Source organism: Oncorhynchus mykiss, chromosome 32, assembly GCF_013265735.2.
Source record: "Oncorhynchus mykiss isolate Arlee chromosome 32, USDA_OmykA_1.1, whole genome shotgun sequence".
NCBI lineage: Eukaryota > Metazoa > Chordata > Actinopteri > Salmoniformes > Salmonidae > Oncorhynchus > Oncorhynchus mykiss.
Window position 1 is genome coordinate 10,203,810 of NC_050572.1, and position 22,892 is coordinate 10,226,701.

A 22,892-nucleotide genomic window follows, 5' to 3' on the forward strand; every position below is an offset into this window, starting at 1 on the left:
TATATTCAGTAGCTTCAGGTAGACTGTATATTCAGTGTATATTCAGGTAGACTGTATATTCCGCAGGTAGACTGTATATTCAGTAGCTTCAGGTAGACTGTATATTCAGTGTATATTCAGGTAGACTGTATATTCCGCAGCTTCAGGTAGACTGTATTAGAGGTCGACCGATTAATCGGAATAGCCGATTTATTAGGGCCGATTTCAAGTTTTCATAACAATCGGTAATCTGCATTTTTGGACACCGATCATGGCCGATTACATTGCACTCCACGAGGAGACTGCGTGGCAGGCTGACTACCTGTTATGCGAGTGCAGCTAGGAACCAAGGTAAGGTGCTAGCTAGCATTAAAAGTATCTTATAAAAAAAAAAAACAATCGTTAACTACACATGGTTGATGATATTACTAGTTTATCTAGCTTGTCCTGCGTTGCATATAATCGATGCGGTGCCTGCTAATCATTGAATCACAGCCTACTTCGCCAAACGGGTGATTTAACAAGCGCATTCGCAAAAAAAGCACTGTCGTTGCACCAATCATAATCACTAGTTAACTACACATGTTTGATATGACTAGTTTATCTAGCGTGTCCTGCGTTGCATATAATCGATGCGGTGCGTATCGTTGCTCCAACGTGAACCTAACCATAACCATCAAAGCCTTTCTTAAAATCAATACACAAGTATATACATTTAAACCTGCATATTTAGTTAATATTGCCTGCTAACATTAATTTCTTTTAACTAGGGAAATTCTGTCACTTCTCTTGCGTTCTGTGCAACAGAGTCAGGATATTTGCAGCAGTTTGGGCGTCCTGGCTCGTTGCGAACTAATTTGTCAGAATTTTACGTAATTATGACATAACATTGAAGGTTGTGCAATGTAACAGGAATATTTAGACTTAGATAAAATACAGAACGGTTCCGTATTTCACTGAAAGAATAAACGTTTTATTTTCGAAATGATTGTTTCCGGATTTGACCATATTAATGACCTAAGGCTCGTATTTCTGTGTGTTATTATATTATAATGAAGTCTATGATTTGATATAGCAGTCTGACTGAGCGGTGGTAGGCACCAGCAGGCTCGTAACATTCATTCAAACAGCACTTTAGTGCATTTGCCAGCAGCTCTTCACTGTGCTTCAAGCATTGAGCTGTTTGACTTCAAGCCTATCAACTCCCGAGATTAGGCTGGTGTAACCGATGTGAAATGGCTAGCTAGTTACTGGGGTGCGCGCAGATAGCGTTTCAAACGTCACTCGCTCTGAGACTTGGAATAGTTGTTCCCCTTGCTCTGCAAGGGCCGCGGCTTTTGTGGAGCGATGGGTAACGCTGCTTCGAGGGTGGCTGTTGTCGATGTGTTCCTGGTTCGAGCCCAGGGAGGAGCGAGGAGAGGGACGGAAGCTATACTGTTACACTGGCAATACTAAAGTGCCTATAAGAACATCCAATAGTCAAAGGTATATGAAATACAAATCGTATAGAGAGAAATAGTCCTATAATTCCTATAATAACTACAACCTAAAACTTCTTACCTGGGAATATTAAAAGGAACCACCAGCTTTCATGTTCTGAGCAAGGAACTTAAACGTTAGCTTTTTTACATAGCACATATTGCACTTTTACTTTCTTCTCCAACACTTTGTTTTTGCATTATTTAAACCAAATTTAACATGAGTATCTTCAGTGCTGTGCTCAATAAATACCAGTTGATTCCGGTCAGTGCACAAAGGACGCAACTTTGCTTAATTGTAGACCCCGTGTGTGTGTCAGAACAGGTGCCCCCTCCCACTGACTGAGACAGAAACCCGTGTTTATTATGGTCTGTACAAGTTGTTTTTCTTTTTTCTTCATTTTATTGTAAGCACAGCTTTGTAAATGCACAGAGGAAAACAACCCGGTAACAGCCAGACTGTTACAAGAAGAGGAAGAAGAGGAAGAAGAGGAAGAAGAGGGGACAGTTTCTCAGATCACTAAATAATACATTTGTCCAAAACGACTCCCCGGAGAGAAACCAAAGTAGAGAGACTATGGCAACAGAAAACAACACTGATCAGGACGCAGAGCACCTCCTTCAAGGACGTCGTTATTGGATATTATTCCATGTTATCATGTGTAGAGGCATACCCATTAGGTGATAATAATAAGCCATGCCCCCCCCCCCTTGTCTGAAATGTGCTCATCCAAGACATGGCAGGAAAGCAGTGGAAGGTACCATGGACTTCTCTGAAAGGGGTGGACATGGTTAACTAATTTCATCCTCTCCCTTCCACTGTGACAGTAAATAGGATAAAGAGTTAAAATCACTGTCATGTATAGCTAAGCACATTCCGCCTCCCATACCTTACACTCATTGCCTATGTAGTTGTTATGAACAGTTATGACCTAACTGCTCACCGAGGAGGACCCTACTCCCTATATAGATTGACCAGAGGCGTATGTAGTGGCCAAAAGTAGTGCACTACGTAGGGGTTAGTGTGCCTTCAGAGTTTCAGGGGTTAAAACACACTAGACCACCATGACAGATGGACTGACCTCAGAAATATACACCCCCTCCACTCTCTGTCGCAGACATAAACACAACGGTCTGCAGAATGCAGATACCTAGCCTCTTCCCTTCCTCTCTAGCCATCCATCCTGGCTGGGGGTGTGTGGCTAGTGCATCATCAGAGGGCGTGTTTAGGTGTGTAGAGATCAGGGGTGAGTCTCAGAGAACAGGGTGGATCTTCCATGTTTGTGAAGGGAACTACAACAATCCTCTCTTCTGCACCGTATCCCAGAGTGCATTGTAGTAGGCAACAAAGAGGCAATGGGAGTTTGTGTCCAGGACAGTGTGTGTGTGTGTCAGTCTGTGCCTTCATATTAGCATGTCCATGTAAGCATGTCAGTAAGCGTGTGAGTGTGTGTTTATCCATCCATGTAAGAGTGTGTCCATGTGTGTTAAGTCTCCGGAGGGAGAGTGCAGTTCCATGGTTGTCCTGTGTGGGGCGCTGTCCATCTGTCTGTTCTATAGGCTGTCTGGTGGGGGCTCACCACCACTGGAGCCTGACTGGGCACGCTTGATGTACAGATTCAACAACTTCAACTGGAGAGAGGAGAGAGAGAGAGAGGGGGGGGGGGGGGGGGGTTACAGAGTTGTAGAAGTGAAACAGTTCTTCATGAATCCTCCTGATCCAGTCATCTACACTGAACATGAATGTAAACACAACATGTAAAGTGTTGGTCCCATGTTTCATGAGCTGAAATAGAAGATCCTAGAAGTGTTCCATATACACGAAAAGCTTATTTCCGTCAAATTGTGGGCACAAATGTGTCTGTCAGTGAACATATCTCCTTTGCCAAGATTATTTTGCCACCTGACAGGTGTGACATATCAAGAAGCTGATTAAACAGCATGATCATTACACAGGTGCACCTTGTGCTGGGGAAAATAAAAAGGCCACTAATGTGCAGTTTTGTCACACAACGCCACAGACATCAAGTTGAGGGAGTGTCCAATTGCAATGCGGACTGCATGAATGTCTACCTGAGAATTTAAATATTAATTTTATACCATAAGCCGCCTCCAACATAATATTTGAGAATTTGGCAGTACGTCCAACCGGCCTCACAACTGCAGACCACGTGCAACCACGTCAGCCCAGGACCTCCACATCTGGTTTCTTCACCTGAGGGATCGTCTGAGACGAGCCACCCGGACAGCAGATGAAACTGTGGGTTTGCACAACTAAATAATTTCTGCACAAACTGTCAGAAACCGTCTCAGGGAAGCTCATCTGCACAGTCATCGTCCTCACCGGGGTCTTGACCTGACTGCAGTTCAGTCGTCGTAACCCGACTTCAGCAGGCAAATGCTCACCTTCGACGGCCACAGGCACGCTGGAGAAGTGTGCTCTTCACGGATGAATCCCGGGTTTCAACAGTAACAGATGGAAGACGTATGGCGTCGTGTGGGCGAGTGGTTTGCTGACGTAAACGTTGTGAACAGAGTGCCACAGGTTGGAGGCGGCTTATGGTAGAGAAATTAACATTACATTCTCTGGAAACAGCTCTGGTGGACATTCCTGTAGTCAGCATGCCAATTGCACGCTCCCTCAACATGATATCTGTGGCATTGTGTTGTGTGATAAAACTGCACGTTTTAGAGTGGCCTTTTATTGTCCCCAGCACAAGGTGCACCTGTGTAATGATCTTGCTGTTTAATGAGCTTCTTGATATGCCACTCCTGTGGTTTGCTGATGTCAACGTTGTGAACAGAGTGCCCCAGGATGACAGTGGGGTTATAGCATTGGCAGGCATAAGCTACAGACAACCAACACAATTGCATTTTATCGATGGCAATTTCAATGCACAGAGATACTGTGACCAGATCCTGAGGCCCTTTGTCCCACCGTCACCTGATGTTGCAGCATGATAACGCACGGTCCCATGTCGCAAGGATCTGTACGCAATTCCTGGAAGCTGAAAATGTCCCAGTTCTTCCATGTCCTGCATACTCACCAGACATGTCAACCATTGAGCACGTTTGGGATGCTCTGGATCGACGTGTACGACAGCGTGTCCCAGTTCTCACCAATAAAGCAAATTCGCACACTCCATTGAAGAGGAGTGGGACAACATTCCACAATCAACAGCCTGATCAACTCTATGTGAAGGAGATATGTCACGCTGCATGAGGAAAATGGTGGTCACACTAGATACTGACACGCCCCTCTCTCGCCCCCCTTTAAAAAGGTTTCTGTGACGAACAGACGCACATCTGTATTCCCAGTCAGGTAAAATCCATAGATTAGGGCCTAATTTACATATTTAAATTGACTGATTTCCTTCACATGAACTATTGTTGCACGTTGCGTTTTTTTGGTTCAGTGTAAAATGTGTAGCTATAGATTCATTTGAGAATCAAGTAGTGCTAGTGTGGATGTATTGGAAGACAGGTAATAGGTGTGGTTAGTAGAAAGTGGGCGTGGTCCCTCACCTTGCTGCCAGACAGTTGGTTGAGGTAAGGTTTTAGCTCCTCCCCTATGACTGCATAGAGGGCCACCAGACAGAATACACAGGCCTTCCTCACACTGCTCTCCGCGTTGTCATAACCCTGCATAACAAGACAGATGGGTTATAGCCCTCCGTAACATGACATAATGGATCATAACTCTGAATAACATGAGGATGTGTGTAATCTTTGTGTGTATGTGTGACCTGCACGAGTGTGTGTGTGAGACCTGTACGAGTGTGTGTGTGTGTGTGTGTGTGAGACCTGTACGAGTGTGTGTGTGAGACCTGTACGAGTGTGTGTGTGTGTGTGTGTGTGTGTGTGTGAGAGACCTGTACGAGTGTGTGTGTGTGTGTGTGTGTGTGAGACCTGTACGAGTGTGTGTGTGTGTGTGTGTGTGTGAGACCTGTACGAGTGTGTGTGTGTGTGTGTGTGTGTGTGAGACCTGTACGAGTGTGTGTGTGTGTGTGTGAGACCTGTACGAGTGTGTGTGTGTGTGTGTGTGAGACCTGTACGAGTGTGTGTGTGTGTGTGAGACCTGAACGAGTGTGTGTGTGTGTGTGTGTGAGACCTGTACGAGTGTGTGTGTGTGTGTGTGTGTGTGTGTGAGACCTGTACGAGTGTGTGTGTGTGTGTGTGTGTGTGTGTGTGTGTGTGAGACCTGTACGAGTGTGTGTGTGTGTGTGTGAGACCTGTATGAGTCCGGGGACTATCTCCGGCAGCATGGTGACTAGTCCGTGGTGGGGGACCCTCTCTATTACTCTGGTCTGCATCTTGATGGCAGCCAGGTTGATGGGGTAGTCAGCCGACTGGATGATGGGAGACAACACCTTGACACACTGGTCTGGACTGATGGACGACGCCAGCATGGCCGCCGTCTCCTCTGCCGCTCGCGCCACCTACTCACACAGGAACAGGGTTATAGCACCAGTTATAATGCCTCCTACTCACACAGGAACAGGGTTATAGCACCAGTTATAATGCCTCCTACTCACACAGGAACAGGGTTAGAGCACCAGGTGTGTGTGTATTTTAAGGAGTGTGTGTGTGTGTGTGTATATTTTGAGTGTGTGTGTGTATTTTAAGGAGTGTGTGTGTGTGTATATTTTAAGGAGTGTGTGTGTGTATATTTTAAGGAGTGTGTGTGTGTATATTTTAAGGAGTGTGTGTGTGTGTATATTTTAAGGAGTGTGTGTGTATATTTTGAGTGTGTGTATATTTTGAGTGTGTGTATATATTTTAAGGAGTGTGTGTGTGTGTATATTTTAAGGAGTGTGTGTGTGTGTGTGTGTGTGTGTGTGTGTGTGTATTCTAAGGAGTGTGTGTGTGTGTATATTTTAAGGAGTGTGTATATATATTCTAAGGAGTGTGTGTGTTTTAAGGTGTGTGTGTGTGTGTGTGTGTGTATTTTAAGGTGTGTGTGTGTGTGTGTGTGTGTATTTTAAGGTGTGTGTGTGTATTTTAAGGTGTGTGTGTGTGTGTGTGTGTATTTTAAGGAGTGTGTGTGTGTGTGTGTGTGTGTGTGTATGTATTTTAAGGAGTGTGTGTGTGTGTGTGTGTGTATTTTAAGGAGTGTGTGTGTGTGTATATTTTGAGTGTGTGTGTGTATTTTAAGGAGTGTGTGTATATATTTTAAGGAGTGTCTGTGTGTGTATTTTAAGGAGTGTGTGTGTGTGTGTGTATTTTAAGGAGTGTGTGTGTGTGTGTGTATTTTAAGGAGTGTGTTTGTGTATATATTTTAAGGAGTGTGTGTGTGTGTGTGTGTATATTTTAAGGACTGTGTGTGTATATATACACTGCTCAAAAAAATAAAGGGAACACTTAAACAACACAATGTAACTCCAAGTCAATCACACTTCTGTGAAATCAAACTGTCCACTTAGGAAGCAACACTGATTGACAATACATTTCACATGCTGTTGGGCAAATGGAATAGAGAACAGGTGGAAATGATAGGCAATTAGCAAGACACCCCCAATAAAGGAGTGGTTCTGCAGGTGGTAACCACAGACCACTTCTCAGTTCCTATGCTTCCTGGCTGATGTTTTGGTCACTTTTGAATGCTGGCGGTGCTTTCACTCTAGTGGTAGCATGAGACGGAGTCTACAACCCACACAAGTGGCTCAGGTAGTGCAGCTCATCCAGGATGGAACATCAATGCGAACTGTGGCAAGAAGGTTTGCTGGGTCTGTCAGCGTAGTGTCCAGAGCATGGAGGCGCTACCAGGAGACAGGCCAGTACATCAGGAGACGCGGAGGAGGCCGTAGGAGGGCAACAACCCAGCAGCAGGACCGCTACCTCCGCCTTTGTGCAAGGAGGAGCAGGGGGAGCACTGCCAAAGCCCTGCAAAATGACCTCTAGCAGGCCACAAATGTGCATGTGTCTGCTCAAACGGTCAGAAACAGACTCCATGAGGGTGGTATGAGGGCCCGACGTCCACAGGTGGGGGTTGTGTTTACAGCCCAACACCGTGCAGGACGTTTGGCATTTGCCAGAGAACACCAAGATTGGCAAATTCGCCACTGGCGCCCTGTGCTCTTCACAGATGAAAGCAGGTTCACACTGAGCATGTGACAGACGTGACAGAGTCTGGAGACGCCGTGGAGAACGTTCTGCTGCCTGCCACATCCTCCAGCATGACCGGTTTGGCGGTGGGTCAGTCATGGTGTGGGGTGGCATTTCTTTGGGGGGCCGCACAGCCCTCCATGTGCTCGCCAGAGGTAGCCTGACTGCCATTAGGTACCGAGATGAGATCCTCAGACCCCTTGTGAGACCATATGCTGGTGCGGTTGGCGCTGGGTTCCTCCTAATGCAAGACAATGCTAGACCTCATGTGGCTGGAGTGTGTCAGCAGTTCCTGCAAGAGGAAGGCATTGATGCTATGGACTGGCCCGCCCGTTCCCCAGACCTGAATCCAATTGAGCACATCTGGGACATCATGTCTCGCTCCATCCACCAACGCCACGTTGCACCACAGACTGTCCAGGAGTTGGCGGATGCTTTAGTCCAGGTCTGGGAGGAGATCCCTCAGGAGACCATCCTCCACCTCATCAGGAGCATGCCCAGGCGTTGTAGGGAGGTCATACAGGCACGTGGAGGCCACACACACTACTGAGCCTCATTTTGACTTGTTTTAAGGACATTACATCAAAGTTGGATCAGCCTGTAGTGTGGTTTTCCACTTTCATTTTGAGTGTGACTCCAAATCCAGACCTCCATGGGTTGATATATTTGATTTCCATTGATAATTTTTGTGTGATTTTGTTGTCAGCACATTCAACTATGAAAAGACAATAATATTTCATTCAGATCTAGGTGTTATTTTAGTGTTCCCTTTATTTTTTTGAGCAGTGTATTTTAAGAAGTGTGTGTGTATATATTTTAAGGAGTGAGTGTGTGTGTGTGTATATATTAAGGAGTGTGTGTGTGTATATTTTAAGGAGTGTGTGTGTGTGTGTGTGTGTGTGTATATTTTAAGGAGTGTGTGTATGTGTATATTTTAAGGAGTGTGTGTGTGTGTATATTTTAAGGAGTGTGTGTATGTGTATATTTTAAGGAGTGTGTGTGTGTGTGTATATTTTAAGGAGTGTGTGTATGTGTATATTTTAAGGAGTGTGTGTGTGTGTATATTTTAAGGAGTGTGTGTATGTGTATATTTTAAGGAGTGTGTGTGTGTGTATATTTTAAGGAGTGTGTGTGTGTGTATATTTTAAGGAGTGTGTGTGTATATATATTTTAAGGAGTGTGTGTGTGTGTGTATTTTAAGGAGTGTGTGTGTGTGTATATATATTTTAAGGAGTGTGTGTGTATATTTTAAGGAGTGTGTGTGTGTGTATGTCTGTGTATACCTCTTTGTGTGGGTCCCTGTGTGCCTCCAGGGCCTTCATGATGGTAAGTTCAGCGTAGTTCTTGAACCTCCAGGGCTGGTGGCTCAGAATCTCCCTCAGAACACGCAGAGCTAACGCCCTGATCACATGCTGCAGGGGAGGAGCGGAGAGAGAGAGGACAACAAGACAGCTGAGGAAGTTGTCAGATTGTGTGTGTGCGCGTGTAAGTACATTAATGATCATGTGTACACAACGGAGGTGTGTGTGTGTACCTCTCTGTCCCCCAGCGTCTCCAGTAGTAACAGGAGGATGGTTTTGAAGTGTTCGTCCCAGCAGACCTGCAGGGTGTTTTCTCGAATCAGCTTCAAGAGATCACAAAGCGCCACCTTTCTCTCTTCCACACGCTCATTGTGATTGGACAGCTCCTTCAGCAGCTCAGTCACCAGCTCTGATTGGTCAATGCTGCTGTCTGTCAGGGACAACAGCCAATGGGGGTTGAGAAACTGATTGACAACTTATCAATCATATATGACACTAAGACATTTTGTTTGTGTGTATGTATGTGTGTATGTGTGTGTGTGTGTGTGTATGTGTGTGTATGTGTGTGTGTGTGTATGTGTGTGTGTGTGTGTGTGTGTGTACCATCAGTTTGCTGGTCTGATTCGTCCAATGAAGTATCTTTGACGTTGTGTTTAAAGGGGGAGTCTGTAAAGGGGTCTCGGGACCCCCGGGGAGAAGAGGAGAGCAGGGGGGTGTTCAGAAGAGAAGTCTTGTTGTCCAGAGCAGTGCGGACTCCATCCACCTGGTCAGCACCACCACCCTGAGAGGGAGAGAGACAGAAGGAAACGGAGAGAGAAACAAAGAGAGAGAGAGAAACAGAGAGAGAGAGAGGGGGAAACGGGGAAAGAGAGAGAGAGAGAACAGAGAGAGAGAGAGAGAGAGAGGGAACAGAGAGAGAGAGAGGGAAACGGAGAGCGAGAGAGGCAACAGAGAAAGAGAGAGAAACGGAGAGAGAGAGAGAGACACACGGGGTTAGGGTGTTGTATGAATCTTGAAGATAATTTTAGACAGAAATGGGTCATGTGACAGGTAGGTGAGTCAGTCAGGTGAGCTCTGATTGGCAGATTGATGATGGGTGGGCGGGTCAGGTTTCAAACCGACCTATAGAGATGTCCGCTTGGACAAAGCCCCTCTTTGGAACATACCATGTCCTTGTGCAGGACAGGGGTGTAGGCTAGGCTGATGTTGCTTACTGTACACAGCCCTTACAGCTCACACTGTACATATTCACATCACAACCTATTGTTGACCAGTAAAAACACTACATGTGCCAATTTTCCCTGATATTAGCTTATCCCCCAGCAGACAAAAAAAAACTATTTCCCTCTAGATCCACATTATAAGAATGGTAGTTGCAGTTGAAGTTGGAAGTTTACGTACATTTAGGTTGGAGTCATTAAAACTCGTTTTTCAACCACTCCAACAATATTCTTGTTAACAAACTAGTTTTGGCAAGTCGGTTAGGACATCTACTTTGTGCATGACACAAGTCATTTTTCCAACAATTGTTTACAGACAGATTATTTCACTGTATCACAATTCCAGTGGGGGTAGGAAAATTATGTGGATATATTGAAGCAACATCTCAAGACATCAGTCAGGAAGTTAAAGCTTGGACGCAAATCTATCTATCTATCTATCTATCTATATCTATATCTCTCTCTCTCTCTCTCTCTCTCTCTCTCTCTCTCTCTCTCTCTCTCTCTCTCTCTCTCTCTCTCTCTCTCTCTCTCTCTCTCTCTCTCTCTCTCTCTCTCTCTCTCTCTCTCTCTCTCTCTCTCTCTCTCTCTCTCTCTCTCTCTCTCTCTCTCTCTCTCTCTCTCTCTCTCTCTCTCTCTCTCTCTCTCTCTCTCTCTCTCTCTCTCTCTCTCTCTCTCTCTCTCTCTCTCTCTCTCTCTCTCTCTCTCTCTCTCTCTCTCTCTCTCTCTCTCTCTCTCTCTCTCTCTCTCTCTCATCCATCTCTCTCGTGTAGGGAGGGTTCACAATCACAGTCTCTCTCTCCTCACCGTTTCGTTCATGTCTTCCTGACTGCGGACGGAGAAGTTCTGGATGGCCTCTGTAACTCCTCTCAGACTACTGTAGATGTCGTCCGAGTTCATGTTCTCTGTGTCGTAGTCAAACGCACTGCACACAACAACACATCAGTCATATTACCATCACAACAGGTCAACATTATGTAAGTGTGTGGAAGGTGTTACCTTGGTGTGTTCCGGGAGGTTTGTGTATGCATTACCCGAGTGTGGATGTGTTCAGTGATGTGTTGGTAGGAGAGGTGAGGGGGCTGGACCAGCTGGCAGGAGAGCGGGGGGTGTGGCGTGTCATGGGGCTTCCCATTGGGGCCTGGGGTGAAGAGAGCATCAAATTGTCAGAACATGCTAGTGTCTTTTAGTGTCCCGCCAGCCTGGTCTAGGTGTCTAGAAGTAAAATCAAATCGAACTTTATTTGTCACATGCACCGAAAACAACAGGTGTCAGCTTACCGTGAAATGCATACTTACAAGCCCTTAACCAACAATGTAGTTCAAGAAATAGACTTAAGAAACACACCAAAAAATAACAAGAAAATGACATAATATTGAGGCTATATACAAGGGGTACAGTCAATGTGTGGGGATACAGGTTAGTGGAGGTAATTTGTACATGTAGGGGGGGGGGAGGGGGGTAAAGTGACTGTGCATAGATAATAAACAGTGAGTAACAGCAGTGTAAAAACAAAGTGGGGAGGGGAGGGGGGGGGGGGGTCAATGTAAATAGTCTATGTGGCCATTTGATTAATTGTTCAGCAGTCTTATGGCTTGGGGGGGGTAGAAGCTGTTAAGGAGCCTTTTGGACCTAAACTTGGCGCTACGGTACCGCTTGCCCTGAGGTAGCAGAGAGAACAGTCTATGACTTAGACGGCTGGAGTCTGACAATTTTATGGGCTTTCCTCTGACACTGCCTATTATATAGGTCCTGGATGTCAGGAAGCTTGGCCCCAGTGATGTACTGGGCTGAATGCACTATCCTCTGTAGCGCCTCACGATCAGATGCCGAGCAGTTTCCATACCAGGTGATGCAACAGGTCAGAATGCTCTCGATGGTGCAGCTGTTGAACTTTTTGAGGATCTGGGGTCCGATGAGGATCTGGGGCCCCAGTGTTGAGGGTCAGCGTGGCAGACGTGTTGTTACCTACCCTTACCATCTGGTGGCGGCCCGTCAGGAAGTCCATGATCCAGTTGCAGAGGGAGGCGTTGAGTCCCAGGGCACTTAGCTTAGTGATGAACTTTGTGGGCACTATGGTGTTGAACGCTGAGCTGTAGTCAATGAACAGCATTCTCACGTAGGTTTTCCTTTTGTCCAGGTGGGAAAGGGAAGTTTGGAGTGCGATTGCATCATCTATGGATCTGTTGGGGCGGTATACAAATTGGAGTGCGTCTAGGGTGTTGACGTGAGCCATGACCAGCCTTTCAAAGCACTTCATAGCTACCGACGTGAGTGCTACAGGGCGGTAATCATTTAGGCAGGTTACCTTAGTGTTCTTGGGCACAGGGTCTATGGTGGTCTGTTGAAAATGTCAGTGAAGGCACCTGCCAGTTGGTCAGAGCATGCTCTGAGTACACATCATCGTAATCCGTCTGGCCTAGCGGCTTTGTGAATGTTGACCTGTTTAAAAAGTCTCGCTCACATTGGTTACGGAGAGCGTAATCACACAGTCGTTCGGAACAGCTGGTGCTCTCATGCATGCTTCAGCGTTGCTTGCCTTGTAGCGAGCATAAAAGGCATTTAGCTCGTCTGATAGGCTCCCGTTACTGGGCAGCTTGCGGCTGGGTTTCCCTTTGTAGTCCGTAATAGTTTACAAGCCCTGCCACATCCGACGAGCGTCAGAGCCGGTGTAGTAGGATTCAATCTTAATCCTGTATTGAAACTTTGCCTGTTTGATGGTTCGTCTGAGGGCATAGCAGGATTTCTTATAAGCATCTGAATTGGTGTCCTGCTCCTTGAAAGCGGCAGCTCTAGCCTTTAGCTCGATGTGGATGTTGCCTGTAATCCATGGCTTCTTGTTGGGATATATACATATGGTCACTGTGGGGACGACGTCGTCGATGCACTTATTGATGAAGCCGATGATTGATGTGGTATAATCCTCAATGCCATTGGATGAATCCCGGAACATATTCCAGTCTGTGCTAGCGAAACAGTCCTGTAGTGTAGCATCCGCATCATCTGACCACTTCCGTATTGAGCGAGTCACTGCTACTTCCTGCTTTAGTTTTTGCTTGTCAGCAGGAATCAGGAGGATAGAATTATGGTCAGATTTGCCAAATGGAGGGTGAGGGAGAGCTGTGTACGGGTCTGTGTGTGGAGTAAAGGTGGTCTAGAGTTTTTTTCCTCTGGTTGCACATGTAACATGCTGGTAGAAATGAGGTAACCCGTATTTAAGTTTGCCTGCATTAACGTTCCCGGCCAGTAGGGGCGCCGCTTCTGGATGAGCATTTTCATGTTTGCTTATGACCTGATACATCTGGTTGAGCGCGGTCTTAGTGTCAGCATCGGTTTGTGGTGTTGAATAGACAGCTACAAATAATATGAGAACTCACTTGGTAGATAGTGTGGTCTACAGCTTATCATGAGGTCCTCTACCTCAGGCGAGCAATACCTAAAGACTTCTTCAATATTAGACATCGCGCACCAGCTGTTATTGACAAATAGACACGCACTCCCGCCCCTCGTCTTACCAGACGTAGCTGCTCTGTCCTGCTGATACACGGAAAACCCTGCCAGCTCTATATTATCCATGTCGTCGTTCAGTCACGTCTCGGTGAAAAATAAGATATCACCGTTATTTAATATCCTGTTGGTAGGATAGTCAATCGTAGATGGTTTACCTACTCGTTGGTGAATTCTCACAAGGCTCCCCACTCTCCTCCCCCTGTTCCGCTGTCTGTTCTTCACGCGGATGACGGGGATTTGGGCCTGGTCTCAACAAAGTAGTATATATTTTGCGTCGGACTCATTAAAGAAAAATTCTTCATCCAGTTCGAGCTGAGTAATCACTGTTCTGATATCCTGAAGCTCTTTTCGGTCATAAGAGACGGTAGCAGCAACATCATGTACAATGTAAGTTGGGAAAACGGGAAAAAACACAAAATAACACAATTGGTTAGGAGCCCGTAAAACGGCAGGCATCCCCTCCGGCGCCGTTATTGATCATTCTAGGGCCTTTTAGTTTCTGCCAGCCTGATCAGTTCTTACACACGTCAAGAACCAACTCCTACACACGGGGAGGGATACAGCTAAGGCCAGGTGTAGTTACCTGTGCAGTGTTGCCGGTGTTCCTCAGGTGGTTCTGTAGCAGTTTGGTGGCTCCGTCCTGGAAGGTCTTGGGCAGGGCTGCCAGCAGCATGGTGAACTCTGGAGTGTTCAACTGGAACAAGGAGATCAGTACCAACTGGGCCGCCTGGAACACAGCGGGGGGGAGAGAGAGGAAGAAAAACACACTTTCCCTTTTTATAACATGTGCACGTACAACATAACAAGCACAAACCACGCACACATGCACCAGGAACCAATCGGTTTGCTACAACCAATAATCAACCATTTGTAGCTCCCAGAAATGTGTGTGTACAGTACCTTCCTGACGTCAGAGCTCTTGGGCTCTGTGGTCCAGGTGATGATGCGAGACACAGCCAGGCGCGTCTCACTGGAGTTCACAAAGTCCTGAGGATCCATCTGCAGGGTCAAGGTCTCAATGTACTTCAGAACAGCCACCTTCACCTGGACACACACACACACACACACACACACACACACACACACACACACACACACACACACACACACACACAGTATAAAACGTTAAGACAACTTACTCATACAGTCAAGTGTGACATTGTCTGTCTGTGTGGATCATAGATCATCCTAGGAGTTCCTCAACTCTGAACTGAAACTACTTCTAGTTAGAGCTAGTCAGTGATACAAAGTCAACAGTAGTAGTTTCAGCCAGACATCTGCAACAATGTAGGTTGCAGTAGGATGCTAATCTCCTTCACAGCTGTAGTCACGCAGCCATCATGGAGGGAGGAACCAATATAGAGAAATGAAAACTTAAGGAGAATAGCCGTCGTTCAGCAGTTGTCTTTTTCATTCCTTTTCATTTCTTTCTTTCCATTTCATTAATTCTCTCCATCTGTCCCTCTCTCTCTATTCCAAACACCTCATCGACCGCCTGCTCCTCAGTGTGCGCGCCATAAAATTGCTCCCCCCTGAGCACACTGACCTGGGAAGATTGGCTCCAGGCTGAGACCTGCTCGTTCAGAGAGCAGCAAGCGTGGTGCCTTGGGGCTCTCGTGGCAGAGGGGAGAAATTTAACGTCGCGCCGCGTGACTCTCGAAGCAGGGGGAAGTAATTGAACGCTGCGCCGCCCACAACACGTTCCCCTCCTCTCCACAGGCTTAGAGAGAGAGAGGAGAGCACCGCGTCAGAGAGGGAGGGGGGAGGGAGATAGAGGGGGGAGGGAGATAGAGGGGGGAGGGAGATAGAGGGGGAGGGAGATAGAGGGGGGAGGGAGATAGAGGGGGAGGGAGATAGAGGGGGAGGGAGATAGAGGGGGAGGGAGATAGAGGGGGAGGGAGATAGAGGGGGGAGGGAGATAGAGGACAGACAGACAACAGTCCGGCAGACGGCTGTTGATGGTCCAGCTTACCGTCCAGACGCTTTGTATGAAGCCGGCAATACACCCATATCCCTTGTGGACCAGTTCGTACCCAGAACATTCTCCATTCAGGCAGCAACGGTGTCAATTTCCTCCTCAACTCGATGTAATGGAGAGGAGACTGAGAAAAACTGTGAAAATATGCCTACTTTCTTTACGTTCTACCACCATGCTAGAGTGGCTAATGCCTAGGAATGCTAGTCCCGGATGTTGCATATTGCATTCAGCCAATCAGGTTGCAGCAATCTGCAATCTTACCCCTGGCTGTATGCAGGGCCTAACATCAGGAAGTAACATTAGCCACTCTAGCATGGTGGTAGAACGTAAAGAAAGTAGGCATATTTTCACAGTTTTTCTCAGTCTCCTCTCCATTACATCGAGTTGAGGAGGAAATTGACACCGTTGCTGCCTGAATAGAGAATGTTCTGGGTACGAACTGGTCCACAAGGGATATGGGTGTATTGCCGGCTTCATACAAAGCGTTTGGAAGGTAAGATTGCGATGTTGACCTGGTCAATCTGCCGGCCTGTGGGTTAGAAGGGGAGGTGGAGAGGATAGAGGGAGGAGAAGATGGAGGAAGGGAAGGGGGGGATAGAGTGAGGGAGGGGAGAGGATAGATGGAGGAAGGGGGGATTGAGTGAGGGGGGAATAGAGTGAGGGAGGGGAGAGTGAGGGAGGAAGGGAAGGAGGGTAGAGTAAGGGGGAAAGAGTGAGGGAGGGGAGAGGATAGATGGAGGAAGGGAAGGGGGGATAGAGTGAGGGAGAGGATAGATGGAGGAAGGGAAGGGGGGATAGAGTGAAGGAAAGGATAGAGGGATGAAGGGAAGGGGGGATAGAGTGAGGGAGGGGTGAGGATAGAGGAAGGATAGGATGGAGGAAGAGAAGGTGGGGGAGTAGAGTGAGGGAGGAAGGGAAGGTGGGGGGTAGAGTGAGGGAGGAAGAGATGGAGGAAGGGAAGGTGGGGGGGTAGAGTGAGGGAGGAAGGGAATGTGGGGGTTAGAGTGAGGGAGGACGGGAAGGTGGGGGGGTAGACTGAGGGAGGAAGGGAAGGTGGGGGTTAGAGTGAGGGAGGAAGGGAGGGTGGGGGGTAGAGTGAGGGAGTAGGAGATGGAGGAAGGGAAGGTGGGGGGTAGACTGAGGGAGGAAGGGAAGGTGGGGGTTAGAGTGAGGGAGGAAGGGAGGGTGGGGGGTAGAGTGAGGGAGTAGGAGATGGAGGAAGGGAAGGTGGGGGGTAGAGTGAGGGAGGAAGAGATGGAGGAAGGGAAGGTGGGGGGGTAGAGTGAGGGAGGAAGGGAAGGTGGGGGGGTAGAGTGAGGGAGGAGGGGATCAGACTGCAAAGAGCAAAGACAGTGGTTGGCGAATTTAATTGGAGGCGTGTCAGTCGCATCCAATCAGAGTCCAGGGACAGGGTGGGAAGAATCAGCGTTTAACAACCGTGAGGTCAGAACAGTGTTACCGTGGTCACTGAGACAGTATGAAGTCAGAACAGTAGGAGTCTTGCGACCGAAAGGCTGTCCCCGCCTTTCAACCCTCCCTATATCTCTCTCTCCCTCCATCTTCTCTCACTGTTTCATCTCACTCTATACATCTCACTCTTCATATGTAAAGGACACACACATAAAACAACCCCCCTACACACACACACACATAAAACAACCCCCCTACACACACACACACACACACACACACACACACATAAAACAACCCCCCTACACACACACACACACACATATAAAACAACCCCCCTACACACACACACACAAAACACCCCCCCCCCCCCCCCCCCCCCCCTACACACACACACACATAAAACACCCCCCCCCCCCCCCCCCCCCCCCGCCCCTACACACACATAAAACAACCCCCCCTACACACACATAAACAACCCCCCCTACACACACACACACACACATAAACAACCCCCCCTACACACACATAAAACAACCCCCCCTACACACACATAAACAACCCCCCCTACACACACATAAACAACCCCCCCTACACACACACACATAAACACCCCCCCCTACACACACATAAAACAACCCCCCCCTACACACACAGCTGTGTACCTTGAGGTTTGGTGTCTGAGTCTGGTCCACAGTGAACCTCATGAGGATGGTGAACTGGAGGTCGTTGGGGAAAGACTCTCTGTATGGGAGACACACACCGTATAGATACACACACGTTAAGTTACACACACGTTAAGTTACACACACGTTAAGTTACACACACGTTAAGTTACACACACACACACACACACACGTCGAAACACACTTTACACACACACCGAGACTGACCGTGTGATGTCCAGTGCTCTCTGGACCTTGGCCTGGACAGACCCCAGCAGGTCAGCTCCCATCTTCTTCAGCAGCTGGGTGAGCAGGACGAACAGCCAGTCCTGCAGGTCTTCTCTGTGCACCAGGACAAAGTCCACTAGGGTCTCCAAGAACATACTGAACACCTTGGGAGAGACAGGGGTCACGGGGTTACACACAGGAACAAACAGACCCCTGTACTACTAGGATGAGGGGAGCTCAGAGTCCCATGCATCAGACAACTACGCTCACTTATCAACCGATCAATCACTCCAATCAGCGTGCAACAAGCTGAATTTACGTTTACCAATACACAAATCAATATTCAGAAATTCACTAAACACACATGCTGATTGGCTGACGCCTGCAGAACAGCACCAATCACAGGAGGGTGCGATGATGTCATAGTGATGTCACATCTGTGAGGGGTGACATCACCGGGGTCGGTTAGTGAGTGAGTCTGGTTGCCTTGGAAACCATTCAATTAGCCACCCAGTCATATTACCATTCGGCAGATGAATCAATCAATTCGAGATTAGTTGCCAATCAAATTACCAGGTTAGTGTCACAACCACAAACGTTAATAAAACGTTAATTGAACGTAAAATAAACGTTGTCCAGACTTACTCTCTACACAGAGAGTTCCAGAGGAGTGGCATGGAGGAGAGAGAAACATACAGTTAGCATCCTGGGAAAAACACACACACACTCTCTCTCATCACATGCGCACACACATATGAGTGCAGTGTACACACACCACTTCCTGACTCGGACTGATGTCAGAGTACCTGTGAACTGAAACAGGTGGTATTGTGAAGTCATATCAGACTAGGACTGAAACAGGTGGTATTGTGACGTCATATCAGACTAGGACTGAAACAGGTGGTACTGTGAAGTCATATCAGACTAGGACTGAAACAGGTGGTACTGTGACGTCATATCAGACTAGGACTGAAACAGGTGGTATTGTGACGTCATATCAGACTAGGACTGAAACAGGTGGTATTGTGACGTCATATCAGACGAGGACTGAAACAGGTGGAACTGTGACGTCATATCAGACTAGGACTGAAACAGGTGGTATTGTGACGTCATATCAGACTAGGACTGAAACAGGTGGTATTGTGACGTCATATCAGACGAGGACTGAAACAGGTGGTATTGTGAAGTCATATCAGACTAGGACTGAAACAGGTGGTATTGTGACGTCATATCAGACTAGGACTGAAACAGGTGGAACTGTGACGTCATATCAGACTAGGACTGAAACAGGTGGTATTGTGACGTCTTATCAGACTAGGACTGAAACATGTGGTATTGTGACGTCATATCAGACTAGGACTGAAACAGGTGGTATTGTGAAGTCATATCAGACTAGGACTGAAACAGGTGGTACTGTGAAGTCATATCAGACTAGGACTGAAACAGGTGGAACTGTGACGTCATATCAGACTAGGACTGAAACAGGTGGTAATGTGAAGTCATATCAGACGAGGACTGAAACAGGTGGAACTGTGACGTCATATCAGACTAGGACTGAAACAGGTGGTATTGTGACGTCATATCAGACTAGGACTGAAACAGGTGGTATTGTGACGTCAGACGAGGACTGAAACAGGTGGAACTGTGACGTCATATCAGACTAGGACTGAAAAAGGTGGTACTGTGACGTCATATCAGACTAGGACTGAAACAGGTGGTATTGTGAAGTCATATCAGACTAGGACTGAAACAGGTGGTATTGTGACGTCATATCAGAGAGGACTGAAACAGGTGGAACTGTGACGTCATATCAGACTAGGACTGAAACAGGTGGTATTGTGACGTCATATCAGACTAGGACTGAAACAGGTGGTATTGTCACGTCATATCAGACGAGGACTGAAACAGGTGGTATTGTGACGTCATATCAGACTAGGACTGAAACAGGTGGTATTGTGAAGTCATATCAGACGAGGACTGAAACAGGTGGTACTGTGACGTCATATCAGACTAGGACTGAAACAGGTGGTATTGTGAAGTCATATCAGACTAGGACTGAAACAGGTGGTATTGTGACGTCATATCAGACTAGGACTGAAACAGGTGGTATTATGAAGTCATATCAGACCAGGACTGAAACAGGTGGTACTGTGAAGTCATATCAGACGAGGACTGAAACAGGTGGAACTGTGACGTCATATCAGACGAGGACTGAAACAGGTGGTATTGTGACGTCATATCAGACGAGGACTGAAACAGGTGGAACTGTGAAGTCATATCAGACGAGGACTGAAACAGGTGGAACTGTGACGTCATATCAGACTAGGACTGAAACAGGTGGTATTGTGACGTCATATCAGACTAGGACTGAAACAGGTGGAACTGTGAAGTCATACCAGACTAGGACTGAAACAGGTGGAACTGTGACATCATATCAGACGAGGACTGAAACAGGTGGAACTGTGACGTCATATCAGACGAGGACTGAAACAGGTGGAACTGTGACGTCATATCAGACGAGGACTGAAACAGGTGGTACTGTGACGTCATATCAGACGAGGACTGAAACAGGTGGTACTGTGACGTCATATCAGACGAGGACTGAAACAGGTGGTACTGTGACGTCAATCAATGACTGAAACAGGTGGAACTGTGATGTCATATCAGACTAGGACTGAAACAGGTGGAACTGTGAAGTCATATCAGACTAGGACTGAAACAGGTGGTATTGTGACGTCATATCAGACTAGGACTGAAACAGGTGGTACTGTGACGTCATATCAGACTAGGACTGAAACAGGTGGAACTGTGAAGTCACATCAGACTAGGACTGAAACAGGTGGTATTGTGACATCATATCAGACTAGGACTGAAACAGGTGGTATTGTGACGTCATATCAGACTAGGACTGAAACAGGTGGTATTGTGACGTCATACCAGACTAGGACTGAAACAGGTGGTATTGTGAAGTCATATCAGACTAGGACTGAAACAGGTGGTATTGTGACGTCATATCAGACTAGGACTGAAACAGGTGGTACTGTGAAGTCATATCAGACTAGGACTGAAACAGGTGGTATTGTGACATCATATCAGACTAGGACTGAAACAGGTGGTACTGTGAAGTCATATCAGACTAGGACTGAAACAGGTGGTACTGTGAAGTCATATCAGACTAGGACTGAAACAGGTGGTACTGTGACGTCATATCAGACTAGGACTGAAACAGGTGGTACTGTGACATATCAGGACTACAGCCCTCTTATCAGAACCTCCTGATTCTTATAGAAGTCTCTATACACACCAGAGAGAGAGGGAGACAGGACAAAAAGTCATAGGGAGGGAGAAGACAGAGAAAAGAGAATAAAGAGAGGAGAGAGAGAAAAGTGGGAGACAAGAGGGAGAGAGAGAGAGAGAGGTTTGTGACGTTGAGGTGTACCTTGAAGGAGGCTGAGCTTATACCGGATTCTGACGTTCCATAGACCTTAGATCCGGATTCTCGCTGAAAGTCACAACCACTATCAGACGAGGAGGTGGAGTTGGGGGCAGCAGGGGAACACTAACTGTGGGGGGGGGGGGGGGGAGAGCACTCTAAACCACGGCAGGAGGGAAGGGGGAGTGCCGTTAGAGGGGGGTGGAGCGAACCGTAGTGGGCGGGGTTAGTCAGAAAGAAAGGGAGGCGTGGGCTGCGAATGTGACAGAAGTGCGTGTGCGGTCGGTGTAGTCCTATATAGATCACGCAGGGAGGAAGAGGGGAGGAGTTGCCATGAGCGAGTTTTGCACAACCAGCGGATAAGCTGAAGAACAGTGAGAGAGAGCAATCCCATTGGCTAGCGGAGTGAGGTCACACGCAGACTCCGGAGTGGCATGCCGTTAGAAATCAGTCAGATACCGCTGCTCACAGCACATGCTGTGTGTGTGTGTGTGTGTATTTGTGTGTAAGGTGTGTGTGTGTGTGGTAGCTGTGCATGCATCCATACCTTACTGTGGGGGTCTGCAAACATCCTGGTGAAAATCTCACACAACCTCTTCAGCTCCACACGACTGTAGAGACACACACACACACACACACACACACACACACACACACACACACACACACAGGTGAATACAGCTGTGGTAGCATGTATTGCATCGGATAAACTTTTTCTCTCGACTGCATTGTGATAGGCTGCCAGGTGAAACCCTGCTTTGTGATAGGCTGCCAGGTGAAACCCTGCTTTGTGATAGGCTGCCAGGTGAAACCCTGCTTTGTGATAGGCTGACCTGAGGGTGCGTTGATTCTTCAGTAGAGCCTGTAGACCCAGAAGCCCCTCCTTCCTCTCCGACCAGTTGGCACTGGCACAGCGGTTCAACACCTGGGTCACAAAGGGTTAAAGGACCAATGACATTAACCTAAATAAATAAATTACTCCATCTTCAGCCAGGAATCCACACGAAGCACAGGGGGGGTTTATCTGAACAAAAAGCGCTCAAAATGATTGGAATAAGGGAATGTTATTTGCATATTGTGACGGCCCTGAAATGTTCTGAACCGTCTGAACCCTCCCAAAACCAACAGGAGAAACCAATCTTTTTCTCTGGTAGGCACAACCTACCTGGCCACCCCTATAAATAATAACCTCAAGCCAAAACCGTTACAATATGGTGCCAATAAATCACCGATTTAATTCCAAACGGTTTGTGTTTCTGACCTCGGCCACGTCTTCAGTCTGTCTCATGTACGTAGGGATGACTCCTCCGTTCCTGGAGCTGTAGGAGCGGTCTGAGCAGGCGCTGGACGCGTCACTGTTAGCATCATCATCCGAATACATCCCATAGTTCTCATAGCGACGCCGCGCTGGCTTCTTCTACAGGGGGGGGGGGGGGGGGGGGGGGGGGGGAGTGAGAAACATACTTGACCTTTTTGTAACACGTACACATACAACATTACACAGAAATGTGCAGACAGACAAGACACAAACACACGTAGTTAGAGAAGCTGACCTTGGATGTTATGTCTCCCAACAGCTGTCAGC

The 22,892-nt window shown here is 47.3% G+C and overlaps 1 protein-coding gene across 39 annotated transcripts in view; it reads right to left on the reverse strand.

Annotated features, from left to right (window-relative positions):
• Nucleotides 1-1,840: 1,840 nt before the first annotated feature.
• Nucleotides 1,841-22,892, reverse strand: part of LOC110489370 (CLIP-associating protein 2) — a 110,487-nt gene continuing 89,435 nt past the window's right edge. For 15 of the 39 annotated variants that reach the window (XM_036971482.1, XM_036971505.1, XM_036971501.1 and 12 more), the window contains 18 exons: nt 22,861-22,884; nt 22,569-22,724; nt 22,141-22,232; nt 21,855-21,918; nt 21,314-21,376; nt 18,602-18,604; nt 17,875-18,038; nt 17,647-17,725; nt 14,494-14,637; nt 14,177-14,320; nt 11,118-11,224; nt 10,891-11,008; nt 9,467-9,644; nt 9,097-9,293; nt 8,846-8,974; nt 5,690-5,896; nt 4,983-5,099; nt 1,841-3,089 (listed from right to left, as the gene is read on the reverse strand). In XM_036971482.1, the coding sequence (XP_036827377.1) occupies nt 3,012-3,089; nt 4,983-5,099; nt 5,690-5,896; nt 8,846-8,974; nt 9,097-9,293; nt 9,467-9,644; nt 10,891-11,008; nt 11,118-11,224; nt 14,177-14,320; nt 14,494-14,637; nt 17,647-17,725; nt 17,875-18,038; nt 18,602-18,604; nt 21,314-21,376; nt 21,855-21,918; nt 22,141-22,232; nt 22,569-22,724; nt 22,861-22,884 (2,064 nt within the window). In that variant the 3' untranslated portion in view covers nt 1,841-3,011. Of the gene's footprint in view, nt 3,090-4,982; nt 5,100-5,689; nt 5,897-8,845; nt 8,975-9,096; nt 9,294-9,466; nt 9,645-10,890; nt 11,009-11,082; nt 11,225-14,176; nt 14,321-14,493; nt 14,638-17,646; nt 17,726-17,874; nt 18,039-18,601; nt 18,605-21,313; nt 21,377-21,854; nt 21,919-22,140; nt 22,233-22,568; nt 22,725-22,860; nt 22,885-22,892 lie in introns of those variants that run through there. The other 24 variants (XM_036971497.1, XM_036971507.1, XM_036971504.1 and 21 more) reach the window with 7 other exon arrangements.